Source organism: Micrasema longulum, unplaced genomic scaffold (genome assembly GCF_059751315.1).
Source record: "Micrasema longulum isolate JH-2025_06_02 unplaced genomic scaffold, ASM5975131v1 h1tg001581l, whole genome shotgun sequence".
Taxonomy (NCBI): Eukaryota; Metazoa; Arthropoda; class Insecta; order Trichoptera; family Brachycentridae; genus Micrasema; species Micrasema longulum.
In genome coordinates this window covers 65536-90972 of record NW_028278764.1, presented here as the reverse complement: position 1 = coordinate 90972, position 25437 = coordinate 65536, and the positions used below count along the sequence as shown (strand labels likewise).

Here is a 25437-nt window from a genome sequence, read left to right as displayed (position 1 = left end):
ACGCATTGTGTATATTTGCTCGAAAATTTGAAGTATCTTCCACGGTTATCCGTAGTTAAACATTAACAAATCCCAACATAGATGGAAAACATTTTAGAGAAGGAAATATGGAAGTCTAGGCATTTACAGGGCTTATGACCTGTGAAATAATAAAGGTTTAGGCTCATTTACTTCACAAAAATCAGCAGATAGAAGAATTGGAGGAATGTGGATGTTTAAACATAGGCAAAATGGTGAAAGTTACAGTGCGTAAAGTAGCCACTTGAACCAACCAATTACAGGTCAAAAGCCCTATAAATTGCACAGACTTCAATATATTTTTTCTCTAAAGTCTTCTCCATCCCTGTTATTTGTAAATCTAAAAAGCCTCGTGGGGGTTGAAATACAGTATTTTGTCTACAAATATTTGTAAAAACTAAAAATATTGTAATATAAAAATAGTTACAATTTAGAACAAAAAGACTAGACCGATTTAACTATATTAGTATTAAAAGATCAACATCATAGGTACCAAACTACAATCTCTTTGGATGCGGTCCAAAATATTATAAAGACAAAAAAAACTTTTAAAACAATAAAAATCTGCGTTTGATTTAAATGTATTCAAGTCTACAGAAAATGGTATTTCCGGCTGCACTGAACTTCAACGATAAACAAGAGGGTTGAGTTTGTTATTTAGAACGTCGACAGTCTTGTGGCTTACCGTTCCGTGAGAACTGAACGAATACAAAGCCGGATAAAGAATATACGGAAAGGGGGTGCAAAAACAATGCGACAGGAAACCGTTTCACGCCGCGCTGGTGTCCGGTGTCCGGCTTTAGGCGGATTCGCCCTGCAACTTCAACCGTCCGACGAGCAGTGCACGACGGAAGGGAAAACAAAAAAAAACGCACTGATTGGAACCGATGCGTTAAATTAAGCTATTTTTAAACATTTCGTCGTTATCGTAGAACAACGACGTATGTGCGAAAAATACGAAATTAACTTTTTTTTATATTTGATCTTGAAACGGTTTTATGAAACCTTTTTTTTGTGTTTATTTTAATTTAAGAAGGTAAACATGAAACAGAAAAAAGAAAAGGAAAAATAATGAAACCCACGAAACCGCGCAACCGGCTTGTCAGCAGGTTTCTTATTTTTTCCTTTACAAACAAAAACGTTTGAGAAATTACATTAATTTAAAAATTAATATAAACATTATTAAGAACTAAAAGCATACGTATTTTTTACAAAAAATTTAATAGATGACTGTTAACATAAAATAATAATCAATATAAAGCCTTGTTACATATTAGCCATTTAATTCTTTTTTTCTTAAAAGTTTTGTCAACATTTTCTTTTAAGATCTGTTTAGGAATCTTATTGAAAATTTAAGTAATTATTTTATAATGAAGTGTTCTTTGGCCATACGCCATACTTGTTTACAAACCTCGATACTGACGAGCCTTGTATTATGTGTATGTATGTATATCACGTCTCTGGTAGTTACTATCAAATCGATATCTAGTAACAAATTTGAGCCATAGAATAGCATTTACGGACAGGCACCCACCCTTGCTTTTTAAAAAGTTCGGGTACCTCTCCTTATCAATTCTAGCTGATCTGTTAATTAATTTGAGAGACGAGTTTTGTAAAGATTGAATTTTTAAATGTTGGTTTTACAAGAAAGGCCCCAACTGGTAATACCATACCTAATAATCGATTCCGCTAATGATTGATAAATAAGTCTTATTGTTTTTATTGATACAAAATATTTAATCTAAAATATTTTATACGCAACAACTCTGGGGAACAGGAAATCAAAATGACGTAAACAAACTACAAAGACAGCGAAATAAAAAAATAAAGTTAGTTTATGACCTCCCATATGTTACAGCAACTAAATGTAACTAAACTTTTATAACTATAATCATTTAAAAAAATCATAAATTAGCCACTAATGTAATTGTAGACGAAAAGTTATAACTTTAAAAAAAATGTAGTTAACACGGACACAATACGAGACTATCAGAACAATATCACATACAACATTTATAGAATAGAAAAACAGTTATGGCCCTAAAGAGAAAATATCGTGGGTATACTGGCAAAAAGCTTTAACTCTCAAATCCCTGTTTTGAGAAATCAAGCATTTAAGTTTTGTTGCAATTTTACTATTTTATATCTTATTTAAATATAGTAAGATGTTAAGTGCTCATTTAAGAACATGTTTTTAATTTTACCGTTTCTTAATTTTATATTAAGTAAATATTAAGTTATTTAAAGCTTTTAGCCTGAATAAAATACCCGGTATGCGACTTAACCTTAAATTTATTTTTAAATATAATTTAATATGACTTAGTGTATTTTGCCAGTTTGTAGAGCGTTAAAAACATTACAAAACAAGCATCATCAAGTCAAATCCGCATATTTTCGAGTTAACGTTTTTTGCCAGTATACCCACATACATACATAGTATGTATATATACAGTTTACGTTAATATAAAAATAAATTTAAAAAATTACTTGTTTTTAAAATATAATTGATTTATAAATGATGCAATGGAATTGCACAATATTTAGATTACTATCCTTAGTAATTTTTCTGATTCCTTACTTCCAATATCTGTCAACCAAATCGTAATTCTGTTTTTCAATAATGTTGGTTTATCAGATTTTCAAACGCACGGAATCAGGTTATATAGTAATAGATACGCGGCGATTAGGCGCGGAAAAGGAAATGATGATAATAATGTTGTAATTTTTTATATAATACAAATATATAAAAAATAAAAGAATTTGAAATGAATAAGTCACTCAGATACCAACATAATATAAAAATCCCTAAATTCCATACAAGTCATGGTCAAAATAGCTTTGTATTCAAAGGTGTAAAAAAATATAATAATATTCCTAATGAACTAAAAAAAGATTACTATTAAAAAGAATATATCAGTAAATAAATTTAGAGTTAATCTAAAGAAATTTTTTGAACTCGTATAAAAACAAAATTTAATTTTAATTAGTATGAATGTATTATTGTTTTTTGTTTTTTCTTTATATATCCTATGATTTTATTTTTCTTTTACTTTTATTTTTCTTTTTGATTTTTATTTTGTACTCGTATTAAAAATTTTATAAACTCTTATAAATAAACAACTAAAACAGTGTAAGTCACTCTCCAAGCACAAGAGTTAGTCTCTTTTTTTGGAGAGTTACAGTGATAACATTTACTAGATGGGTAAAAGTAGATATGTTTAGAATTTTACAAAAACATGTACATTTTATAAAATTTATGAATAAATAAATCATTTAAAAAATTAATATAATGAATAGTATAACTCAAAACTATTTTTTTTAGTTATCCCTCTATGGAACTGAGCCATCGATATGTGAAAAACTTTAACTGGGTGTATGTACTGTTTTTAAAATAATTTATTTATATTGTTTTTCTAGTAAAAATAGTATAAAAAAATTTAAAATTGTCGACACTTTTGATTCTGACCGTTTTTTTTATGGGGACACAATATTTTTTCCTCCATATAATCAATTCAGCATCACGCAGGCTATAACCATCTTATACTATAGGTCGACCAGCCTTACTTGGCAGTTTGGCGAGGGCGCTAGTATAGGATTTTTAATTTTGATTTTATTTTTTTTAATTTTGTTTATTCAGAAAAACAACAGCAATACAAAAAAAATATACACAACATTATAAAAAAAATATAAAATAAAGCCAAATCAGTTTTCCACATAAATACAATTATAAAAATCCAGTTCAGTCAGATATAATTCATAGAAGTGCATGTGTGCGAGTTTTTTTTGTGTGAGGATGCGTGTGTAAAAAAGTGAAGTGTGGTTTTGGTAGGTATGTGAATATGTATGTGAATATGTGTGTGATTGTATATGGGTGTGAGGGTAGGTTTAGGGACAGGGTGAGTGTGTGTTTGATATGAGTGAATAGAAACAACTTAAATTTATATTGTAAAAATAAATATTTTTTTATAAAGAAAGATAATTTTTTTCATGTAAGAGTTTTTTAATTTTGGTTTTAAAAGTGAGTTTACTGCAGTTAAATATGTCTATGTTATTGAAAAATAAATTATAATTACGCGTCAAGCGGATCAGAGGAGAGTTCTGTGCATAGTTGGTGCGAACTATATGTACATGGAAAAGAGATAGATTCGTGTGACGGGTGTGGTAGCCAGGTACATTAAGGGCCAACTCAGAAACCAGAACAGGACTATCAAGACGTCCATTAAGAATGTCATGTAAAATACCCATATCTAATACCAAACGACGATCCTCAAGACTAAGTATATTATGTTTGTGACAAGAAGTTTTATAGTTAAGGTCCGTAAATCTGGATCTCCAATTGAGATGGAAAATGTTGTCAGGTGTAGAAATAATTGCTAATGAAACGTCTTTGTTTATTCAATTTTCTTAGCGAAAATATTAAACTGTGACAATTTTAAAGTGAATATTAATAAGCATGGTCTCTTCATAATCAAATGTAAGAAATGTTGTAATTATGTTTTTTTATGGAATTTGATTATGCCACGTCTTTCTGTCTTTCTCGCTTTCTGCATCCATCAATATTAACATTGTTTATCCTTCTAGCCGTTCTCTCGCCGTCCATTCGTTCGACATGTCCAAAACTACTACTTTTCTTTTTTACTTCCCGTTCACTATTATATTATTGTTATATACTGTAGTAGTTTATTAATAAATATTTATTGAATTACAAAGACAAGCGTTGTTCGATTAAACAATATACTGCTATAAAAAAGTACATTATATTTACTAGATGAAGTTTATACATTTAAAAAATAATTTAATAAAAGTGTTAAAACCTGAAAAAACAGAACAATATGAAATTATAAAAACTGACCAAATGGAATTTTTTTTTTTAAAACAAAAATTCTTTATTTAAAATAGTACAAAACTTGCTTAATTTTTTTTTAAAATTCTTTCATACTTAATTTAACAGAAATTGAACAATCCTTTTTTAAACACGAAATAAAAAATGGTAAACGCAGATATAGATTTTTATCCGAAAAAAAACACTAACAAGGGTTAATTGAAATAACTATCCTGGCAGCACTCAGTTTAATAATCAAATAACAAAGCTGTCATTTTAAGTAGGATTAATTTTTATATGGATTAACTTCGTCAACAAACCACAAAAAATGGCTTAATGAGGTTTTTGTATTTATTAGGTGCATTTCTTTTTTTTATATATTTTTTCTGCTTGTGTAAGAAAAGATTTTTGCCTTATATATTGTTGTGTTATTATTAGTTATAAAGGTGTTAAACTTGCTTTGTTTTTTTGCTGTTTTCAATCTGTGTTTATATTGTTTAAGTCCCGAATTGAGTTGTAACTCAAGGGAATGTAATTCACATTAAAAATTAAATTATTCACCATTCGTACTTAAAAAACACCTAAATAAAACAGTTCTTACAGCCCGTGTGACGAGTGATATGTGATGTTATTTTATCGAATTTTTATTTTAACTATTGTGTTATTGTATACAATATCCCCTCATACCAGCACTTTTGCTGATTGGGAATATTTCGTACAAATAAAATATGTAATATAATGTAATATGTAAAGTTTAAAAACCTTGTATTTTGTCATAAATAAATATGTATTTTACTTGTAAAATACTTTGTGTCATATGATTAATAAATTTATATTAATGTGTACTTTTAAATTTCAATGAATAAATTAATTTAAAAAAAATGAAAAATGTATTTTAGATAGACGGCTATAGCCGTAGTTTCCTAAATGAGAGACACAATTTTGACGACTATAGCCGGCATGGCCGCGAACGTATCATCAAGTGTGAGTGAAACCACTAGAAAAACCAGCCTGTCCTTAAAACATTTTCGGGCGTGTTTGGGGAGTGCTTTCACTGTGGATTTTTCGTACATCATATTATGCGAAATCGTCCGGGTTAAAGGGGTCAAAAAATGACTGGCGAATCGTTTTCCTGCTACATCTATTAATTACCGTACCGAGTGCGATGTTAATCTAGCGCGCAAGAAGCGTGCCTGGGAACTGTCCCCGGAACCTGACAATCACAAAGGCAGCGCTTAACCCACTGAACCGCTATCGACACATAGCATTATTATGATATTCTCAGCCCCGGGTCGTGGGAGAGATTCCTCAAGATATGCCATTCATACAGAACACCGGCCCAGCGAACATGAATAATTTATTTATATTATTAAATACACATAAAATCGTAACATTCATATGTATAAAGTTATTTTAATCGTAGGAATACTGTAAATAAAATTTATACATCATGCGTTTAAATCTCAAAGTAATAATGCGTAACCTAGAGAGAAGCTCTATGTTTCATAGAACGCAAGCGATGTTGACTAGCAACAAATTGGTGGCCATTTTGTATTGTTTGACAACAAACACACAACGGTGCTGTCGGAAGCTTTTGTCGATGTGCTTGGCTTTGTTTGTAAATAACTTGGATATTTACGTTATAATAAATAAAAATCTACTATGGTGAATTGCAGTATGTTTGGTTGCAGCAGTAGGAGCGTCAAATGTGTTAAAGGAGTCGGTTTCACAGGTAATTGATTTCGAATATTTTCCTATGATTTACATTGATTTTTGGCATTTATTGTCCCGACAAGTGGATTATGTTGCTTAAAAACATTCCTTATATCAACTTATTTAATTCAGATATTATTTTTTCTTAATTTAGGGGATAAATTTGTGAATTAAAGTATGTTTACTGTTGATAATGACAGTTGATTAAGGGAAATATGTCAGGGGCGCACTAGGCGTCCATATAAAGTTTGAGTCTTTATCGAGTAGAGGTCGATTCAAATTTTACTCAAAAATAGCAACGTTAATCTTGAAATCGCATCTTAAATGACGTGTCCGAATTTCAGGCCGCTACGACTCGCCGTTTCGGAGATGTGACGGACAAACAAACAAACTCAACACCGGACTTTGGTTCCACGGAGCTGGGATTTATGTCTCAATAAATGTAACATAAGTATATTGTGAATAAATGAATAAAAAAATAAACACACACGTGTATTTTCCGTTTAATAAAATGAATATAGGTGAATTATAGAAAAATAAATTGGAATAACCCTGCAATGATAAATACACAGGTACACATTTAAAATTATTTACAATGCAAATTAATATCCTTTTGGCAATTCTCGATATGAGTACGGCCCATTGTTTTGCTGCGAACTGTAGCTGACTTAATACCCAATAGTCATAGAATGGTTTTTCTACGTTTGGGCTCCTCTATAGCTTGGCGCATTATTACTCTGAGGTTTAAATGCTCTAGTGCAGGCAACGGCAACCTATACCCTAACGCGCAAGTTCAGTGCTACGGGAAATTGGATTTAAAAAATATATTTCTTACATGCGTTCAAAATTCGACTATTTAATTGTACTGTGAAGTTTCTCTCAAATGTTTGAAAAAATACAAAAATCAACTACTCTGAACTACGTCACAACTTTTTTCGAATCTACCAATAATAGTGTTGTGATAGATTTCCGGTTTACGGGAAGCAGTCGGCAGTACTCACCGACGAAAGATTGTGACGTCACAGGCGGAGTAATTTCAAAATTACAAAACTTTACAAAATCATAGCACTGATAATACTATATATACAGGGTGTTCATTAAACCCTGTCACATCCGAAACCACGATGATCAGTTTGAGCAAGAAGACATATTGGCACATTAAAATATTTTTTTAGAACGAATAAAATTTATAAAAAATAAAATGTCAAAAAAAGCTAATGGTTGCTTACTTCTGCAGGGGAGAAACTAGGAGGGGGGAGTCTGATACTGCACCGCGCTCCTCTCACTTCTCCACTGTAGAAGTAAGCAACCGTTTGTTTTTTTTTATTTTATTTTTAAAAAATTCTTTAATCTAAATATTTTTTTTAAATATACTAATATTTCTTCTTGCCCATACTGATCATCGTGGTTTCTGATGTGACGGGGTTTAAAAAACACCCTGTGTATGATTGTTTTGGCTTAGTTGAATAGTCCATTATCAAATAATAAAAAAACACTAAACTTCCTCATTATTTTTGAGTGTTGTACCTTTTTAGAATTAAAAAGAAGTGTTTTTTTTCATATAAAGAATAATATAACTAAAAACTTGAATTTTTTAAGTTACCGCTCTGTGGAACCGAGCCATCGATCTATGATTTTATTTCAAAAACCATAGTAAAATCGTCATATTCAGTTTGAACAATTTTCTGAAAAATTATTATTAGTGACATTAGTGGTTCTTCAAATAAGGTTAACAAATTACAACAGAGATCCATCTCGGGGTTCTCCAGAACTTTTTAATTCTCTAAAATGTTCACCATCTCCGTTGTAATTTGTTAATATTAATGACTCCCAAACAAAAAAAAAATCAAAATATTGTTTAAAATAAGGTGTTCAATTATTACGCTTTCGCTAACTCGCGGGGGAGGTCGGCCAAGTGGGATACGAGATTTTCCCGGGGGTCGCCGGCGGCGGCGTTGCGAGGTATTTAAAGGTGCAGTTGGTTGCATAACGAGTGCATACAATACACAGGTACTGTGAACTAGAATCTCGCTACCTTGTGCCCTAACAAGGTCTGTTCATGGAAGAAGTAGGAGTTGTATTTTACACCGCGGTGCGCATTGAATAATCTACAGTCCCAGCAGTGGCGAGTGGCGAACGGTGATATTATTTACGGGTAAGCTATAAAAACTGACTTCTTCAGATTGTATTAAACTTCAGTGTGACATCTTTATATATATAATTCCTCTGTACGTGTGATGTCACCGTACTCCTCCTACCTCCTAAACGGCTTAACCGATTTACGTGCGGTTTTCAGAGAAATATAGATCTTTGGGCTGTGCGTGTTCGTAGATATTAAAATTTTCAATCGAATATGTAAAAAATAAGTTAGGAGCATGAATGTTTTATTCATCGATCTACCAGGGATGTATTTGAGAAGAATGCATTTGCAAAAAAATGGAAAGATGTTTTTTTGTGTATAAAAAAGTTTGGTTTTGAATGTTTACAAACAGCATTTGTTTTTTGTGGATCTCAATTAGATTATTTCCTTAAATTCCTTATAATTTCTACCCATTTATTTATATTGAGTGGATTTGTAACACTAAAATAATATTGAATTAAATAAATTTTTTTTATGTATTCCTACATAAGTACACCCCTTTGTTGGTGAGATGACCGGAGTTTGACGTTTGCAAAAAGAATGCCATATTTAAAAAAATCTTTATTTTGTGTTTTGGAATTCAACCATAAACAAGTACCTACTTAAATTCAATATTTTTTTAATAATGACAATTTTTAGTATTGGAATGTAATCATTAACAAGTACCTAGGTATCTACTTATCAATGAAAAATCTCTTCCCATGCTAATAGCAGGCAAGCCAACGTTCAGGCAGGACAACGTCTGTCGGGTCCGCTAGTTCAAAATATAATTCAATTGAGCAAACAAAACAAATTATTCTTCAATGTCTCCAAATGTTTTGTAATGTCGTACACAAGAGCAACCAAAACAGTATATTATCGTTTTCTATGGACGGAGTGGGGCTTGAAAGGGCTTTAACGTCCAGAGATCTCGGGGTGTTGTTTGACGCTTAGTAATCTTTTAATATTCATATTATTCATCTATGTAATGACTCCCTTAAAATGCTTGATTTTGTTCTCAGAAATGCCAAGATCTTTTCTAACACTCAGATTATGAGGACATTGTATAATTCCTTAGTAAGAAGTCGTTTGAAGATTAGCTAGATTATTTGGTCGCCACATGAGCCTCGATACTCTTTGATGGTGGAGAGAGTGCAGAAGAAATTGATGCGCTATCTGTACCCAAAAATTGTGGATATTATCCTTGGCTCTTCCCAACCGACTTTTTACTGGGGATGTTAGGCTATCAGTCATTATGGAGGAGGAGGGAAGTTCATTTGGGTGTTCACTTTTTCCAGGTGATCGGTGGTCGCATACATAACTCAGAAATTCTGATGGATGTAGGTCTGTTCGTACCTGATAACTATCTTCGACAAAGACAGCATCGATTGTTTTACCTACCACGATGCAGAACCAACCTGCCAATGGTTATGCCGGTTGGTAGAGCAACCTTGCTACTTAATCGCATCGCCTCGGATGTCGACATATTTCACGACAGTGGGCCTTCCCTTAGGAAAGCACTTTCTAGCTTTTAATTTTTCTTTTTACATTTTGTTATATTATTTTAATCACATAACTATTGTATTTAGAATGAATTGGGTTTTCTTTCTATAATGTTATAAATATCTGAATAAAATAAATAATTTAAAAATATTATAAATTTGTACCTACATAGAACATAATATAATATCAGTAATATATAATATAAATTGCTATTTTTTTCTGTGGTTCTGTGTGACACAACATCTCTTATCTATGAAATCAACTCAAACGACGATTATCATTAACTTCGCGATGACGCTATATTATCCATTACCTTAATACATCACTTATATAAAAGTTTATCAAAAATAGCAAAATGAGTAGGATCAGGTATTCCCATTACGATTGAAATTTAAAATGTAAAGTGGCCGATTTGTTCTAGAAATGAATAATGCCAAAAACAGCCGTGTCGAGCGCCACATGTCCCGCGATATGACTGCATGAAAGTAATGGTGGTCATATGTCAACTGTATCATCTCAAAGAAAAATAGCCCCCAAGAAATGTTCGAAATACTGTTTTCCAAATCGAGAATCTTCAAATAATTTGTATTTTTCATTGTTAAGCATTATGGCTTAACACGGGCACAGCCTAAAAAGCCTTAATAATTTCATTCATATTTAAATTAGTGTAATTTTGAATGAATGAAAAAAGAAAAAAAAACATTTTTAAAAAATAGCATAATATTAAAAGAGAACAAAAAAAGTATACAATGGTAAACAGTATTAAAAAAATTAATTAAAAATAGGAAAAAAAAAACGAGAAAAAAAAATGCTTTAAAAGGAAAGTTAAAAGGTTTACATCATGGTATATATATAAATATTAATACTGTGTGTATATTAATATTATAAATATCAACTACTGAAACTAGAAAATAATATAAAAATTATGTAAATGAATTCCTCGACACAGGTTATGCCTAGTGAGGCGTTCATTTAGAAGAGAAAAAAAGTTTTTTGTGAAATAAATAAATAAAATTGTTGTCAAGGGTTTTTTGCCCTAGTGATTCTGGTATAATTTCAAACATTCTTCATTTCAAAGTTGCTTCAACTAATAAATAAAAACGGCGCTCACTTGAGTGTCCTTTCTGTGGTGACCGTCCTGAATATCTCCTCCTGGTCCAGGGAGAGGACGCAGTACGTGTCCCTGTGTGTCGGTGCGCCATGCGTGCGTGGTGGAAGGTTCTTGGCCTCGCCTGGTGGGCAGAAACAAACAATCCAATGAAATCAGGAGTCAGAGTCATCCGTGGACTTGAGCGATTCAGTGCTGCGCGCCGTCAACGCCCGGGGTCTTCCAGTTCGCCGAGTTATCAGATACAACGTTAAAACCGCTTTAGTTCCGCCAATTTAACAAATTCAACGCTCAAGTTGTTTTTCAAAGCTTCGCCAAGTTGGCGATTCGTTTAAAGCTCTTTTTTAAAGTTCCACCGAGTTGGCAGATCCAACGGTAGAAGCTCTTTTTTAAAAGGTCCGTATTTTTTCCGTAAAAATGTGCATATTCAATAAAAAAATTTAAGATTATAAATAATAATTTAATAACTACAAAACATTAAATCACTGGTACAGTTTAAAGTAGGTTTGAGGTTTTGGATTAGCATGGAAGGAACAGATAGACACATTCTTCAAAAACATTTAAGTTTGTAAGTGAAAATTCTTGATGGAAGTTCATTGTAATTTATTATATAAATAAAACACGAGTGATACTTTAATTTTTTAACCCAAATTTGTGGATTAAAGTATCACTCGTGTTTTATTTATATAATAAATTACATTCTTCAAACAAGAAAAAAATGCATACTGCAAATAAATCATGTTTTTGTAATATATGTTCATTTGGTTTTTCTTTTCTTTTTCTTTTCTTTTCATGGTCATGTCTTCCATATTTATATGCTATAAACTTTTTTATAATTAAAAAAGGGAATGGCCCACGCTCAGACGCTGAAGTTTTTGCGGGCATTTTTTTCAGTTTATGTTATAGCTTATTTATATTTTTCAGTAAGCTGCTTGTTGCATGCTGCTGATTATGCAGTTCTGTTAGCAAGCAGCAGCGCTGATTTGCAGCAAATAGTCTCTAGAATGTATGATGTATGCCCGGAGAGCGAATTGGCGATGAATGAAAGTAAGTCAAAAGTGATGGTATTTGAAAGTGATCATGAGGTTACTGACTGCATAATAAATGCAAACAACGAATGTCTCGAGCAAGTAGAAGAATTTGTGTATCTGGGTAGCATGTTTTCAAGAGATGGAAGAGTGGAAAAAGATGTTGAAAGAAGAGTGAATGCGGGCAACAAAATGAACGGATCACTAAGCGCAGTAATTTCTATTAAAAATATGTCAATCGAAGCTAAACTGGCAATGCACAATGGAGTTTTAGTCCCAACACTTATGTATGGAAGTGAAACATGGAACTGGCAGAGGAAGGATAAAAGCCGAGTGAACGCGGTTGAAATGCGATCTCTTAGACGACTGTGTGGGAAATCAATGTATGACAGGGTTACGAATGATGAAAACAGGCGAGAGTGTAAATCTGAGTCAAGTATAATTAACAAATTACAACAAGGATAGAGAATACCTTAAATAAGGGAATATGGAAGTCAAGGCATTTACATGGCTTACGACCTATCATTGGCTGGTTTAAGTGGCCACTTTACACACTGTGTAACATTCACCATTTTGCCTATGTTTGAACATCCATATTTCTTCAATTCTTCCATCTGTTGATTTTAGTGAAGTTAAAGAGCTGAAACCTTTATTGTTGTGAAGAGATTCATCTGACTGAATTATTTCCCATACTAGGCAACGCCTGAAAACAATTTTTCAATTTTTAAACTTCTTCTTGGACCAGTTGGTTTCATTACAATATTTGAGTTTGTCCAAATGTTCATAGACAAAAGACTGGATTTCCATAATCCAGAGAAATCTATTACATAAGTATGTAATGTAAGTAGTAGATAAAGAATTTGTAATTTTTGTTAATAAACCATTATTATTATTACATTTAAAAAAATTGTTACTGATATTTATATTTTTTAACTATAACTACTGATCAAACAATCGGCACTTATAGTGGTTGGATTAAGTTGGATTTATTTAATAATAATAAATATTTTCAAAATTATATCCAGATTAATTTTATCGGTTTTGAGTAAGCAACACTGCCGTGTAGAGCATTTTGTGAACTATACATTTACCTAATTAATTTTTCAATAAAGAATACCCATATCGAATTTTATACTTGAAAAATGATTTTAAAAATATTATTTCAATTTTTAAAAATCCCTAAGTCCTAAAAATCTCTTAGTCCAAGAGTTTATTCCCTAAGAAAAAATCATTTAAATACTTTTAAAAAATCCTGACTTTAGGCTTAAGTCCACTTTTTTACAAGCAATAATTTTGTAACTAAACATGTAACAATTTTTTATTTTTTATCTCAAAATAAAGAAAAAGAAAAACTTTACAGTACGTATTTTCAATTTTCCGAAATTCTGTCATTCAACATTTCCGGAACAAAATAAACACTTAAACATGAAATATCTCAGAACTATAAAAATGGACTTGGGCATTTTTTTAAATAGGGCATCCACATATACAGGGTGTTCTTAAAGCCCTGTCACATCCGAAGCCACGATGATCAGTATGACCAAGAAGACATATTGACACAATAAAATAATTTTTTAGAACGAATAAAATTTACAAAAATGAAATATTAAAAAAAACAAATGGTTGCTTACTTCTGCAAGGGAGAAGCGAGGAGAGGGGAGGGGGGAGTCTGATACACCGTCAACCACATGTCCACGCCCCCCTCGCTTCTCCCCTGGAGAGGTGAGCAACCATTTGTTTTTCTTATTTATTTATATTTTTTTTAATTCTGCGTTCTAAATATTGTTTTAAATATGCTAATATGTCTTCTTGCCCATGCTGATCATCGTGGTTTCGGATGTGACAGGGTTTAAAGAACACCCTGTATATACGTTTTCCCGATTTCTAAGCAAAGCACTCATTTCCTCATTTCACGTGAAACGACTATCAAGAAAATACTCTAAAATAGTAAGTTACCTTGACAACACGCTTATCTAATGTGTTGATAACAGAATAACGTAATCGGCAGATAAGACAGAAAAAGGTGAATGAAATTAATGATGGTACAAATAACAAATATTTGCAGTCGCTTTTCCGAAGAAATATTTGTTTTACAAACAAACACACGACAGACTGCTTGCTGTTTGTGGGCGGCAAACATGATAGGCATTCTTACAATCAGCTGTTTAAAATCTAGTAAACGATTAACTATATTTATTTATTTAATCTTAAACTAGAAGTTTTACACGGTCCATTAAAATCTTAGAAAACCTTTGTTTATGTGTGCGCGACAGAACGTTTTGAAATAAAATCTTATAATGCGCCTTAACAAATTACACCAGGGATGGAGAATACCTTAAATAAGGGGATATGGAAGTCTAGGCATTTACAGGGCTTACGACCTGACATCGGCTGGTTTAAGTGGCCACTTTACACACTGTGTAACATTCACCATTTTGGCTATATTTGAACATCCATATTTCTTCAATTTGTTGATTTTAGTGGAGTTAAAGAGCTGAAACTGGCTGAATTATTTCACATACTATGCAACGCCTGAAAACAATTTTTCAATTTTTAAGCTTCTTGGACCAGTCTTTTGTCTACGAACATTTGGACAAACTCAAATATTTTTATAATGCGCCTACTGACACAAACGAAATTAAGCTTGTTTGCTTTGAAACCGGTCGATGGAAAAAAAAAAAAAAATTAGTGGTTAAAAACAAAGTTGTTTTATTTATTTTATTATAATGAATAACCACAAAGTTAGTGCTTCAAATATAAAATGTATATTATGAAATTAGTATGTTTACTTGTTTTTTTAGGATTATTAAACATTCAAAACACTGTACATAATTTTATGAATGTCCAAATATTAACTTAAATTAAATTGGGTTGTGGTCCCGTGGCTAGTGTCTCGGACTCACGGGTCAAATTATTAGTATTATTTTCTTCTGTTTTTTAAAATTGCTTTTTTTTTCAATGTTATTTTAAAATGACTTTTAATATCGCTTTTTTAACAATTAAATTTATTTATTGCTTTTTTAGCTGTTATTTTTTAATTACTTCTGATATTGCCTTTTATAACCGTAATTTTTTAATTACTTTTAATTTTGCTTTCTTAACTGTCATATATTAATTTTGTTGCGACAGAGAGGGAAAACATTTTTGAGGAGGGAATCTGGAAGTCTAGGCATTTACAAGGCTTATGACCTGTCATTAAGTGGACACTTTACACACTGTGTAACATTCACCATTCTGCCAATGTTTAAACATCCACATTTCCTCAACTCTTCCATCTGTTGACTTTTGTGAAGTAAAAGAGCTGGCCACTTTACACAATGTGTAACATTCACCATTCTGCCTATATTTGAACATCTATATTCCTTCGATTCTTCCATTTGTTGACGTTAGTGAAGATTTTAAGAAATATGTGGATGGATGCCTAGACTTCTACATTCCCTTCGCTAAAGTGTTCTTCATCTCTGCTGTAATATGTTAATATTAAAAGCTCCCTAGGGGGTTGAATCTAGTCCATGTCTACTAAAATTCGGACAAACTCAAATATTGTAGATTATTCATAAAATAATAATACATAAAATACCTTCACATAAATTTTCCGTCCATCGATACTTTATAGGTATATGTCGAGCGAAGCTAGACTGGCAGTGCACAACAGACTTTTAGATGATAACACTGATGTATGGAAGTGAACCATGGAACTGAGGGAAGGATGAAAAAGGAGTGAACGCGGGCGAAATGCGATCCTCTTAGACGAATTTGCGGAAAATCAATGTATGACAGGGTTACGAATTATGTAATCAGCAAGAGTGCAAATTTGAGATGGGTATAATAAAAAGAAAGGGTTACGAACATGGTTTTATCATGTAGAACAAATAGATGATAAAAGAATGGTAAAGTAGATATATTTGGAAAGAATCAATGGTAACGCAGGAAGAGGACGATTGAGAAATATGTGATATGATCAGATAAATCAAAATCTCATGTCTGGACATGTCAAAAGCAGGCATAACTAAAAGGTATGTATGAATGTAGAAGAGGCTGGGAATGCATGTCAGGATAGACATGTGTGGCGGTCCTTCCTCTCTGCCGCCCAACGGGGAGATAATGTGCAGATAGTAATGTAATAGCAAGGGAAAATCAGAAACATTTAAACCCTACAAGATAAAGCAGTGAGGGTAATACTCACCACCAGCATGTGTTTAAATGTAGAAATAATACTTAAAGAAATTTGATTTCTCACAGTAAAGAAACAAATGTAATATAATCTCACAATTTTCCTTTGTAAAATAATTAAGGGGTTAAATCAAATAAAAAAAATATGATACATATGAAAGTAGAGAAAAGAATACAAAATTACTAATGAAGGGAGAAACAGTCTCCCAACTCATTGTACAAGGAGTTACTCCAAGAAATATCTATGCAAAAAGAAGCTGCATTCTCGGGGGACCATTGATTAAACGCTCCATAGCGCGCTCGCCTCTACCTAATAGCCAGACCATTTGAAGGCCTTGTTGCGCATTAATTTCGAGCTATGATACCCAAAACAAAGAAACCGACAAAAGCAATACTTTACAGGAGAACACTTATTTCTTTAAATTATCAAGGAATACAGTTTGAGAGCCAAGTTTTGTTTTAACTATTTATCTTATTGATATCAATAAAATAAATATTCAAAACAAAACTTGGTTCTCAAAGTATTCCTTGAAACTAGAGAAGAAATGTTACTCCTGTCGGTAACGATTTTTTGGCTATCATGGTGCGTTATACCGTTTCATTAGTCACAACCCAATTTGTTAAATAAGTGGAGACTATCACGCCATCTTTCTTCTGTTCACTCTTCATAGCCCTTACGCTCATATGAGGGGGTTAAAAGCAAAGACGCCACTGTCCATGATCACTGTTTTTGGGAAGACAACAAAATCAGTATTGAAAAGAGTATTTATTTTCAGTTCAATGTGAAACTTGTGCGTGGTATAGCAGGTTATTCATTTAAAATTGAATGAGCACATTGAACTTGAGGAAATAGTCTTGTCGGTACTGGCTTTGTTGGTCTTCCCAAAAATAGTAATCATGGACAGTGGCGTCATTGCTTTTAATCCCCTCGTATATACCTCCATGAAAAATTTCAACGCTTATCATTTTATGGTTTACGTCTTCGTCTTGTTCTCAAAGCACCTTCTTAATGCCCATCCAGCTTTCAAAGGCAACAGCTGGAGGCAAGATGCAGAAGCCTGGGTGAGGATCTACGCAACATCCCATCGGTGATAGGTAATAAAGAACTCACACGAGAGGTAGTATCATGCATGGTCAATATAGTGCAGGCATTTGGTAAAATAAACCAAAGTAGGGAACAAAACGGCAAACACTCCTCTAGTGGAACGGAAGGCCCGTTGACTACTGCCAACAGGCCGGCTTCTCCTGAAGAGTTTTAAGTGGTTTCCTCTCCACATGAGCAATTGCTGAGAAGTTCCCGATTGGTCCACATAAGTATATCCCTCCTGATCCTAACAGTTTAGATAAATTTAAAGAAATTTAATTGCAGAAAAATCCACCTTTTATATATAAACCTTGTATATTATAGGCATGGTAAATAATAAAGCAACTCACATATAAAAAATAAAAAATGATTAAATGCCCATCCACAATTCCCCTTTCTTTCACTCATTCAGTGTCCATACGGCTCGACTGTGGAAACATCTCCCAACCTCTTCAAAGGTGTTTCTACAGTAGCTCTGCTTAACTCACACCTAAAGAAATATCTCCTTTCTCTACCTCAATCCTTTTATTTTATTTATTAGGTGGAAGAAATTACCATTTATTGGCAATAAACCTGACAAAGTACTTAAAGTTGAATAAAAAATGTTCCTTTATGTTGCATAATTTAAAGTAAATAGCTGAGAAAAAAATAAATGCAAAAGTAAAAAATAATCATTACACCAAAGATTGTTTTCGTTACATACCTGGCCTTCCCTGTAGCTAAGAGCCCAAAAATACACCCGATATAAGAAGATTGATATTTAATTTTATCTGTCAGAGGAAGAGTGTGTTGTTTATCTAATTGGATCGGTGATTAAAATTAGTTAGCAAATACTTCAGGTTTGAATATGGTGGTTATTTTTAATTACTTAATATACCTTCTCATAATTATAATCTTTTTGTTTCTTAATTTGCTAAATTAAATTACCTTAACAAGGTCTGTATCAAATTAATAAAACAGTTAAAAACTGAAATTATAAAGGTGAATCATAAAAAAAATACAATGGGCCCAGATTATTAATGATTTTAGCAAAAGGCCATTACAGACGCTATCGCACAAATGAAATTGTGGGAAAACTTATATCAGGAGAGAAGACGCAACAATAGAGGAATGATGAATTAGATACGCCTGAATCCAATAATAAAAATGACATTAAATGTGAATTAAGTCCATACGCTGGCTTGGAGATAAAACTATTAGGGATACCCCATAAGTAATGGCAGTTAATTTTTTATAATGTCAATCAAAAACACTGCCATCTATTTCATGAGGTTGAAAGCAAGCAAAAGTTTGCTTTCAACCTCATGAAACTCAGCGGAAACTGAGTGATGGTTATCACTAGAGCACTTACAGCAGACTGGATAAACACCTTGCTAGAATGAACTTTTCTGAAACTTCTAGGTTTGGCAGTGGAGATAATGAAAACACCAATAAACATTCTATGAACCTGAGGATGCGAGCACTCGCCCCCTACCCGATAGTCCGTTACTTTAAGGACCCGGACTCGGGGTCGGAGCGCGAGAACTAACTTACGGGGACCCGTCACAATAGATCTACTCGGGTCGCAGTGAAGTCAGGAGCTTATTAAGCATCGACCCCCATCTACGAGAATAAGAATGTTGATTGTAAGTGCGCTTATCAACGACACAATTAAATACACATATTAATATGGCATTAAGGATAATTGCTTTCCTCTGCTTTTTTTTCTCTAACAGACTTTCATTGTGATAGATGTGGCGCTAAGCAGAAAACGGCGGTGGTTTGTATTGAGAAAATGCTTTAATTACACATCCATATATTATTTCATTCGCAAATAGGTGGAGACTATCACACCCTTTCAGTTCTGTTTGCTGCACTTCATAGTCCTAGCGCTCATAAGTCCATGCTCTCATTCATTCTTAATCTCAAAGCACCCTCTTAATTTCCATCCACAATTATAACTTCTTCTCTAACTCACAGTATCCATGCGTCTCGTCTGTGGAATTATGTCCCATCCTCTATCAAAGATAAGAAAGAGTTCCTACAGTCGCTCTGTTTAAATCACGCCTGAATAAACATCTCCTTTCTCTTCCTTTATATCTCTTTTTTTCCTCTCTCTTGGTTCCCTTTTCCCATTGATCCAGTATCAATACTGATTAATTTATATACACATGTTTTTACTTCTATTTTTGTACCCGTATTTTTTTCTCGCTTACATTTTGAAACTAAAATTATACAAATAACACCTGTTATTTCATTGGTTGGTTAGAACCAAATTGCAATTTTGCAATAGTTGTTTACAACTCGTTAAACTAGAAATATTCAGGTAAATCATAATGTCAATTTTTATCTTTTTTAAAAATAAGTAACACTTTTAAGATGAATGTATTGTTTTTTTTTAAATTTAAACTTTGTTTATTTTTTAATTTATTCGAACCCTGATTCAATATTAAACTAGAATAATGGCTTCTTGAAAATACTAAAATGGAGTATGTGACGTTTAAAAATACTTATAAATTATTTTAACATATTCCAAGATAATATTATAGTCCCCATTGAGACAAAGGTAATTAAAGTAACAATACAAAGGAAATTTGTTCTGATGGTTACAAAGACACACTAACACGCACACACATACACACACGCTTAGTCATCCTTATTTAAAGTACAAGTACATATTTTGAATTTACAATGAAGTACTGTAATAAAATACACATTTTTATGTACACTTCTGTAATGAAATGTTATTCATTGTTGCAAAATATATTTGTAGTTTCAGTTATAAGTATAAAGCTCAAAAATTAATACAAGATCTTAGTCATAAAAATTATACAAAACCTTGCGCAAAATGCTGTGCAGTTTCTTGTACAATAATTATTGTGCCAAATCTTATCAGCTGGATTTTCCAATCAGCCGGAATTTTTTCCAATTTCAAAAAATTTATTTAGAATATTGACGTATTGAAGTAAAACTTGTTTTGGAAATTTTTTAATCAATGCGTATGGGATCATGTCTAAGCCAGGAGATGAGATTTTAACGTATTTAAGAGGGAGCAATAACTCCTCGATCTGGAAGAGCGGGTTAAACCAGGATTCATGATTACGAACGGCTGAAGAGTGGGATGGAATCTCTTCAAGTGTTAGAGCATGTGAAGGTGCCAATTTGCCAGCTATATCTATTTTGTATTCTTTTAAAAGGTACCATAAGTCCATCTTATTCTAAATAGCGCTGCTGCAATTCTACTGTAAAATAGATAATTTTGACTCCATGTCGTTAAGATGAGAGTCTGGTGTAGGAGAGATTATAATCGTGCTTAAAACATGCTAAGCATTTGAGCGATCACAATGAACAATACTGAATATGCTTAAGTTATCGCAGTCATAAATCAACGCGTGTGTAATCTCTAAGTCAACGCTGGTGTCGGTTTGTTTTTTGTTTTCCTCATAAATTTTTGGCGGCCTCCGTGGTGTAGTGGTCGAGACGCTTGACTCGCACACGGAAGGTTCCGGGTTCGATTCCCGGTGAGAACACAAAAATTAAATGTGATTTTTCTCAAGCCTGGGTGTTCTGTGATGTAATTCACCACTGTAATTGGGCTTCCTGGCCTGTTGTGGTGCAAAAAAAATACAAAAAATAAATAAATACAGTTCACTGGCGAAAAATCGACGTTTATTATAAAAAAATTATTAAATGAGATTGAAATTTTATGAGGCGTCGTGATTTTGGAGAGTTGAATTGGAAATGGTTTTGGCAGCGTTGTATGGTTTTGGGGGGGTTTCAATCATTGAAGTAATAAGTACGATTAATTGTGAGAGTAGATGTGATAAATTATCAGATGTTACAGAACCGGCCTCTTTATTACCGGTCTGAAGAGCACAACCATCGGGAGAATTTGTGTATGGTAAAAATGGAAAGGACTTTTATTTGTCGAGAGTTGTTTTACTAATGTTAGGAATAAACAATCACCTCGGAGCGGATTCTTTAAAAACTGTCCGCGAAGATTGTGGATGAGAAAATTGTTGTTGGGCATTGCTGGATTGTGAAGAAGAGGGAGACTTTGCAACATCAGCGTATGATTTTCCTTTGCTAAATGTGGATTTAGCAGCTTCACTGTACGAAATATTTTTCTCGGTCATGTTTTTTTGATGATATTTTGTCTTAGGTATTCTGGACAGATTCTGTTTGCGGCTAAATGATTTCCTGAACAGTTGACACATATGGAATTTAGAATTTCAACTTAGCAAGTCCCTGCCAGATGCTCCAATCCACACTTGAAACATCTAAATTTAGACCTACAAAATGTCTTGGTGTGTCCTTATCTACAACACGAAAAACAAAGAATTGTTGGGTAAATGTATTGTTCAACATCTATTGCCGAATAAAATGCGAATATTTTCTTTGGTAGAATCTGCCTTTGGAAGGTTAGAAGGACTATTTGGGCGGGTACCTATGAAAATTTTTGATCGCCAGGCGAAGTCACCTTTTTCGATAGTCTGGGAGATTTTATGATTTTTCCGGTGTCATTTGGCAATTCAACATTTTTAATTATCTCCTCATGAGTCCACTCCAAAGGAATACCTCTGACCAGACCCTTGGAGAGACCATATGAAATGGAATAAACAATTTATCCCGATGTGTTTCCAAATAATTATCATCCATAAAAGCGTTTGCCGCTAAAAGGTCGACAAATTGTACAGATACGCGGTTTCGGCCAATAGATATCATATTACCGCACGAGGTATGATATTGGAAATATTAAGGGAATGCGGGAGTTCGCCAAGTTCGATAATATTTAATGAAAAAGATGAGTTAGGAGTAACATTTTTTTGGACAAAAACACAGAAAGGTGCACTGTCTCTCTCCGTGTATTTGTTAATGCTAATATCTACTGAATCTGAAGATGAAGGTTGGTTTGATAGATAAGATAACTGAGAAATGTGGGTTAGGATGTTTGAGGTATTATTTTGAATATTTTTGACAGAATCATTTTGGTACCGTTTTCTTACTATATTTGGTAAAATTGGAGAAGATAATGAAGTGTTTTATGAAGATGTAGAGGGGATATCGGGAGGTTCGTTAAGTTGCGTTTTTAATCTCTCCATATTCCCACAAAACTAAATTATTTGAAACTATAAAATTGCACAACAAAGTGAAAAAAAACAAAAAAGTTATTGTTGCAATTTACTACTGAAACTTAAAATTTCAGTAGTATGAAATTTGAAAACTTAAATTAAGATCAAAATAATAAAATAAAGATAGATTTGGCTTATCTGAGAAGTACTCCTTTACCAGCAATCATTGAAAAACTATAAAAAACTTTGGAAACAATCACAAAACCACACAAATATGGCAAAATTACTGGAGCTAAACACTACACTAACTGACAATCACAGCTGTCAAAACTCAAGTGAATGCTGTTGATTGTTACTTTAAATATAAAAAAATTGGTGTATTTTTTTAATTTTCGGGATGAAAAGTAAGTATCCTATTTTAATTCTTACCTTTTCAGCTATCCCTGTGCAAAAAAATATGTCAATCGATCGCTCCGTTGAGACGTGAAGGAAACACACACTTTCGCATTTATAATATTAGTGTGGATGGATACATATTTATGCAGTCACAGACGTAATCAAATATACAAAATAACAAAATCATTGAAATTAAATTGTGAATCTATTAAGTCTGTAAAACGAATAAATCATATTTATCTTATCTACATAGCAAGATTAACAAGGACTCAAAGACCTCATGGTTCATATTGTTTACAGGGAGACTTCATTCATACTAAACTTTTAATAAAACTACTTTAATCGGAGATCTATAATTAGATCTGATGTAATTGGACATATTATCACAGGGTGGTGTGTAAAAAAAAAAACATAAAAAATGTTTAATATTGTGGACCAGAATATATACTATTTTGAGGCTACATGAAAACAAAACAAACAAACCATCACGCCATTTTTCGTGGGGCTAGCCAGAGAGGATAGAATGCCACACTAGACTTCGTACACAGACCTCATTCCCTCGACATCCACACTTTTATTTGCTTACTATACATTTTGACATTTTGATGTTTATTTACCATTCATTTTTCTTTTATTTAATTTACTACTCACTGCTATTTGGCATATTATTTATTTTTCAAATTTCTTACGTTATTTTTTATTTTAACTTTTTGTACATAATTTTAATTGTACATTGGCAGGCTTATTGCCAAATGGCAATTTCTTCCAACCAACCAATAAAATAAAAAAAATATTTTTATATTTCAAGTTTAAACATACCTATTCAATAGAAAATAAAGATAAAAAAAGCTAAAGATATACAAAAATATAAATAAATGTATTTGTAGATAAATTACCTTAAATCAATACTATTACTCAATGGGAAAAAGGAAAAAAGAGAAAAGGGGAGATGATTCCACAATCGAGCCGCATGGACACTATATGAGTTAGAGAAGAAAGAGGAATTGTGGATGGGTACTAAGAGAGTGCCTTGAGTATAGAGTGGAGTTAATAAAAACCAAATCTCAATTATGTTTTTGTATTATTTTCTATTGATTTCAATGATACTAATATTTGGTATATTTGATTACGTACGTAACTAAATTTGCATAATTTATATTTTAATATACCCGATTATTCTTTGGAATTTTATTATCATTTATTTGCACATTGTTTTTCAGAATTGTTATTCTATTCCATCACATGTTTTTATAATTTAATTAATTTTACTATTTATTTTTTTATTGTTAATTATCATGGCTTACCTTATTACGGGCAGAGCCTAAAAAGCCTTAATAAGCAAAGGAGTGTAATTTTGAATGAATAAATTAATAAAATAAATACATCTTTTTATACATGCACAACAATTATTCAGACTCTTGACATGTCTATCTTAAAGTATTTGTTGAATTTGGTCATGCCATGTCTTTCTTGGTCTTTTTCGCTCCATACGTCCATCAATATTAGTGTTGTAAATCCTTTAAGCCATACTTGCACTAACCATTCACTCTACGGATCTAAATACCGCAGGACTCCTTTTTTATTTTGTCAATAATGCTTGTCTTAGCCTTACATAATGTGCGGATCTCAGCTATCGTGCATAGTTTTACCACATTCAGCCTAATTTCTCTAAAAAGGACTCTACTGTGAACTGCTAATGAGGAAGTTCAGTGCAACGGGAAATTCGATGTGGAAAATGTATTCTTACATGTGGTCAAAATTAGAGCATTTAATTGCACAGCGAAGTTTCTCCAAAATGTATGAAAAAATTCATAAAAATTATTTTGATAAAAATGAACTACATTGAACAATGCCACAAGTTCTCCGAAATCAACCGATGATAGTGTTTTGATACATTTTTGAGTACCGGGAAGCCGATCCACCAATCGGGACAACTCACCGTGGAGGACTTGTGACATCACAGGCGGAGTAATTTCAAAATCACAAAACTTTTTTTAAATATCATGGAGCTGATAATACGATACATATAAATATACATATTTTTTTAATTGGCTTAGTGTGATAGCCCATAACAAATAAAATAAAAAATATTTTTAAAAAACCACGGAACTTCCTCATTCTATCTCCTGCACCAAACATTTATTTGCCAAGGCTGTTTTTAGTGCACAGTTCACCCTGTTCCCGGGTTCACCCTCCTTTCAACCCCTGTCTGTCTTTTCACCCCCAGTAAGCATACGGACTTCCTAGATCCCTGATTTAATTTAAGTAGGTTTCTCTTTATTTTAATTTACTGGTTACTTATAACCTTTTTACCAGCTACTACATAAATAGATTTTGTAAAAATATATATATACTCTAAATGGATGCAGTATGAGAGTAAATGAATTTATCAAACAAATGCTAATTGACAGTCCTCAAAGCA

At 32.5% G+C, this 25437-nt stretch overlaps 1 protein-coding gene across 1 annotated transcript in view; it reads right to left on the bottom strand.

Annotated features, from left to right (window-relative positions):
• RasGAP1 (Ras GTPase activating protein 1) overlaps window positions 1-25437 on the bottom strand; it is an 89550-nt gene that overhangs the window by 53432 nt on the left and 10681 nt on the right. Inside the window, exon 2 of the mRNA XM_088236600.1 lies at window positions 11287-11407. Coding sequence (XP_088092726.1) covers window positions 11287-11407 — 121 coding nt within the window. The remainder of the gene's footprint in view (window positions 1-11286; window positions 11408-25437) is intronic.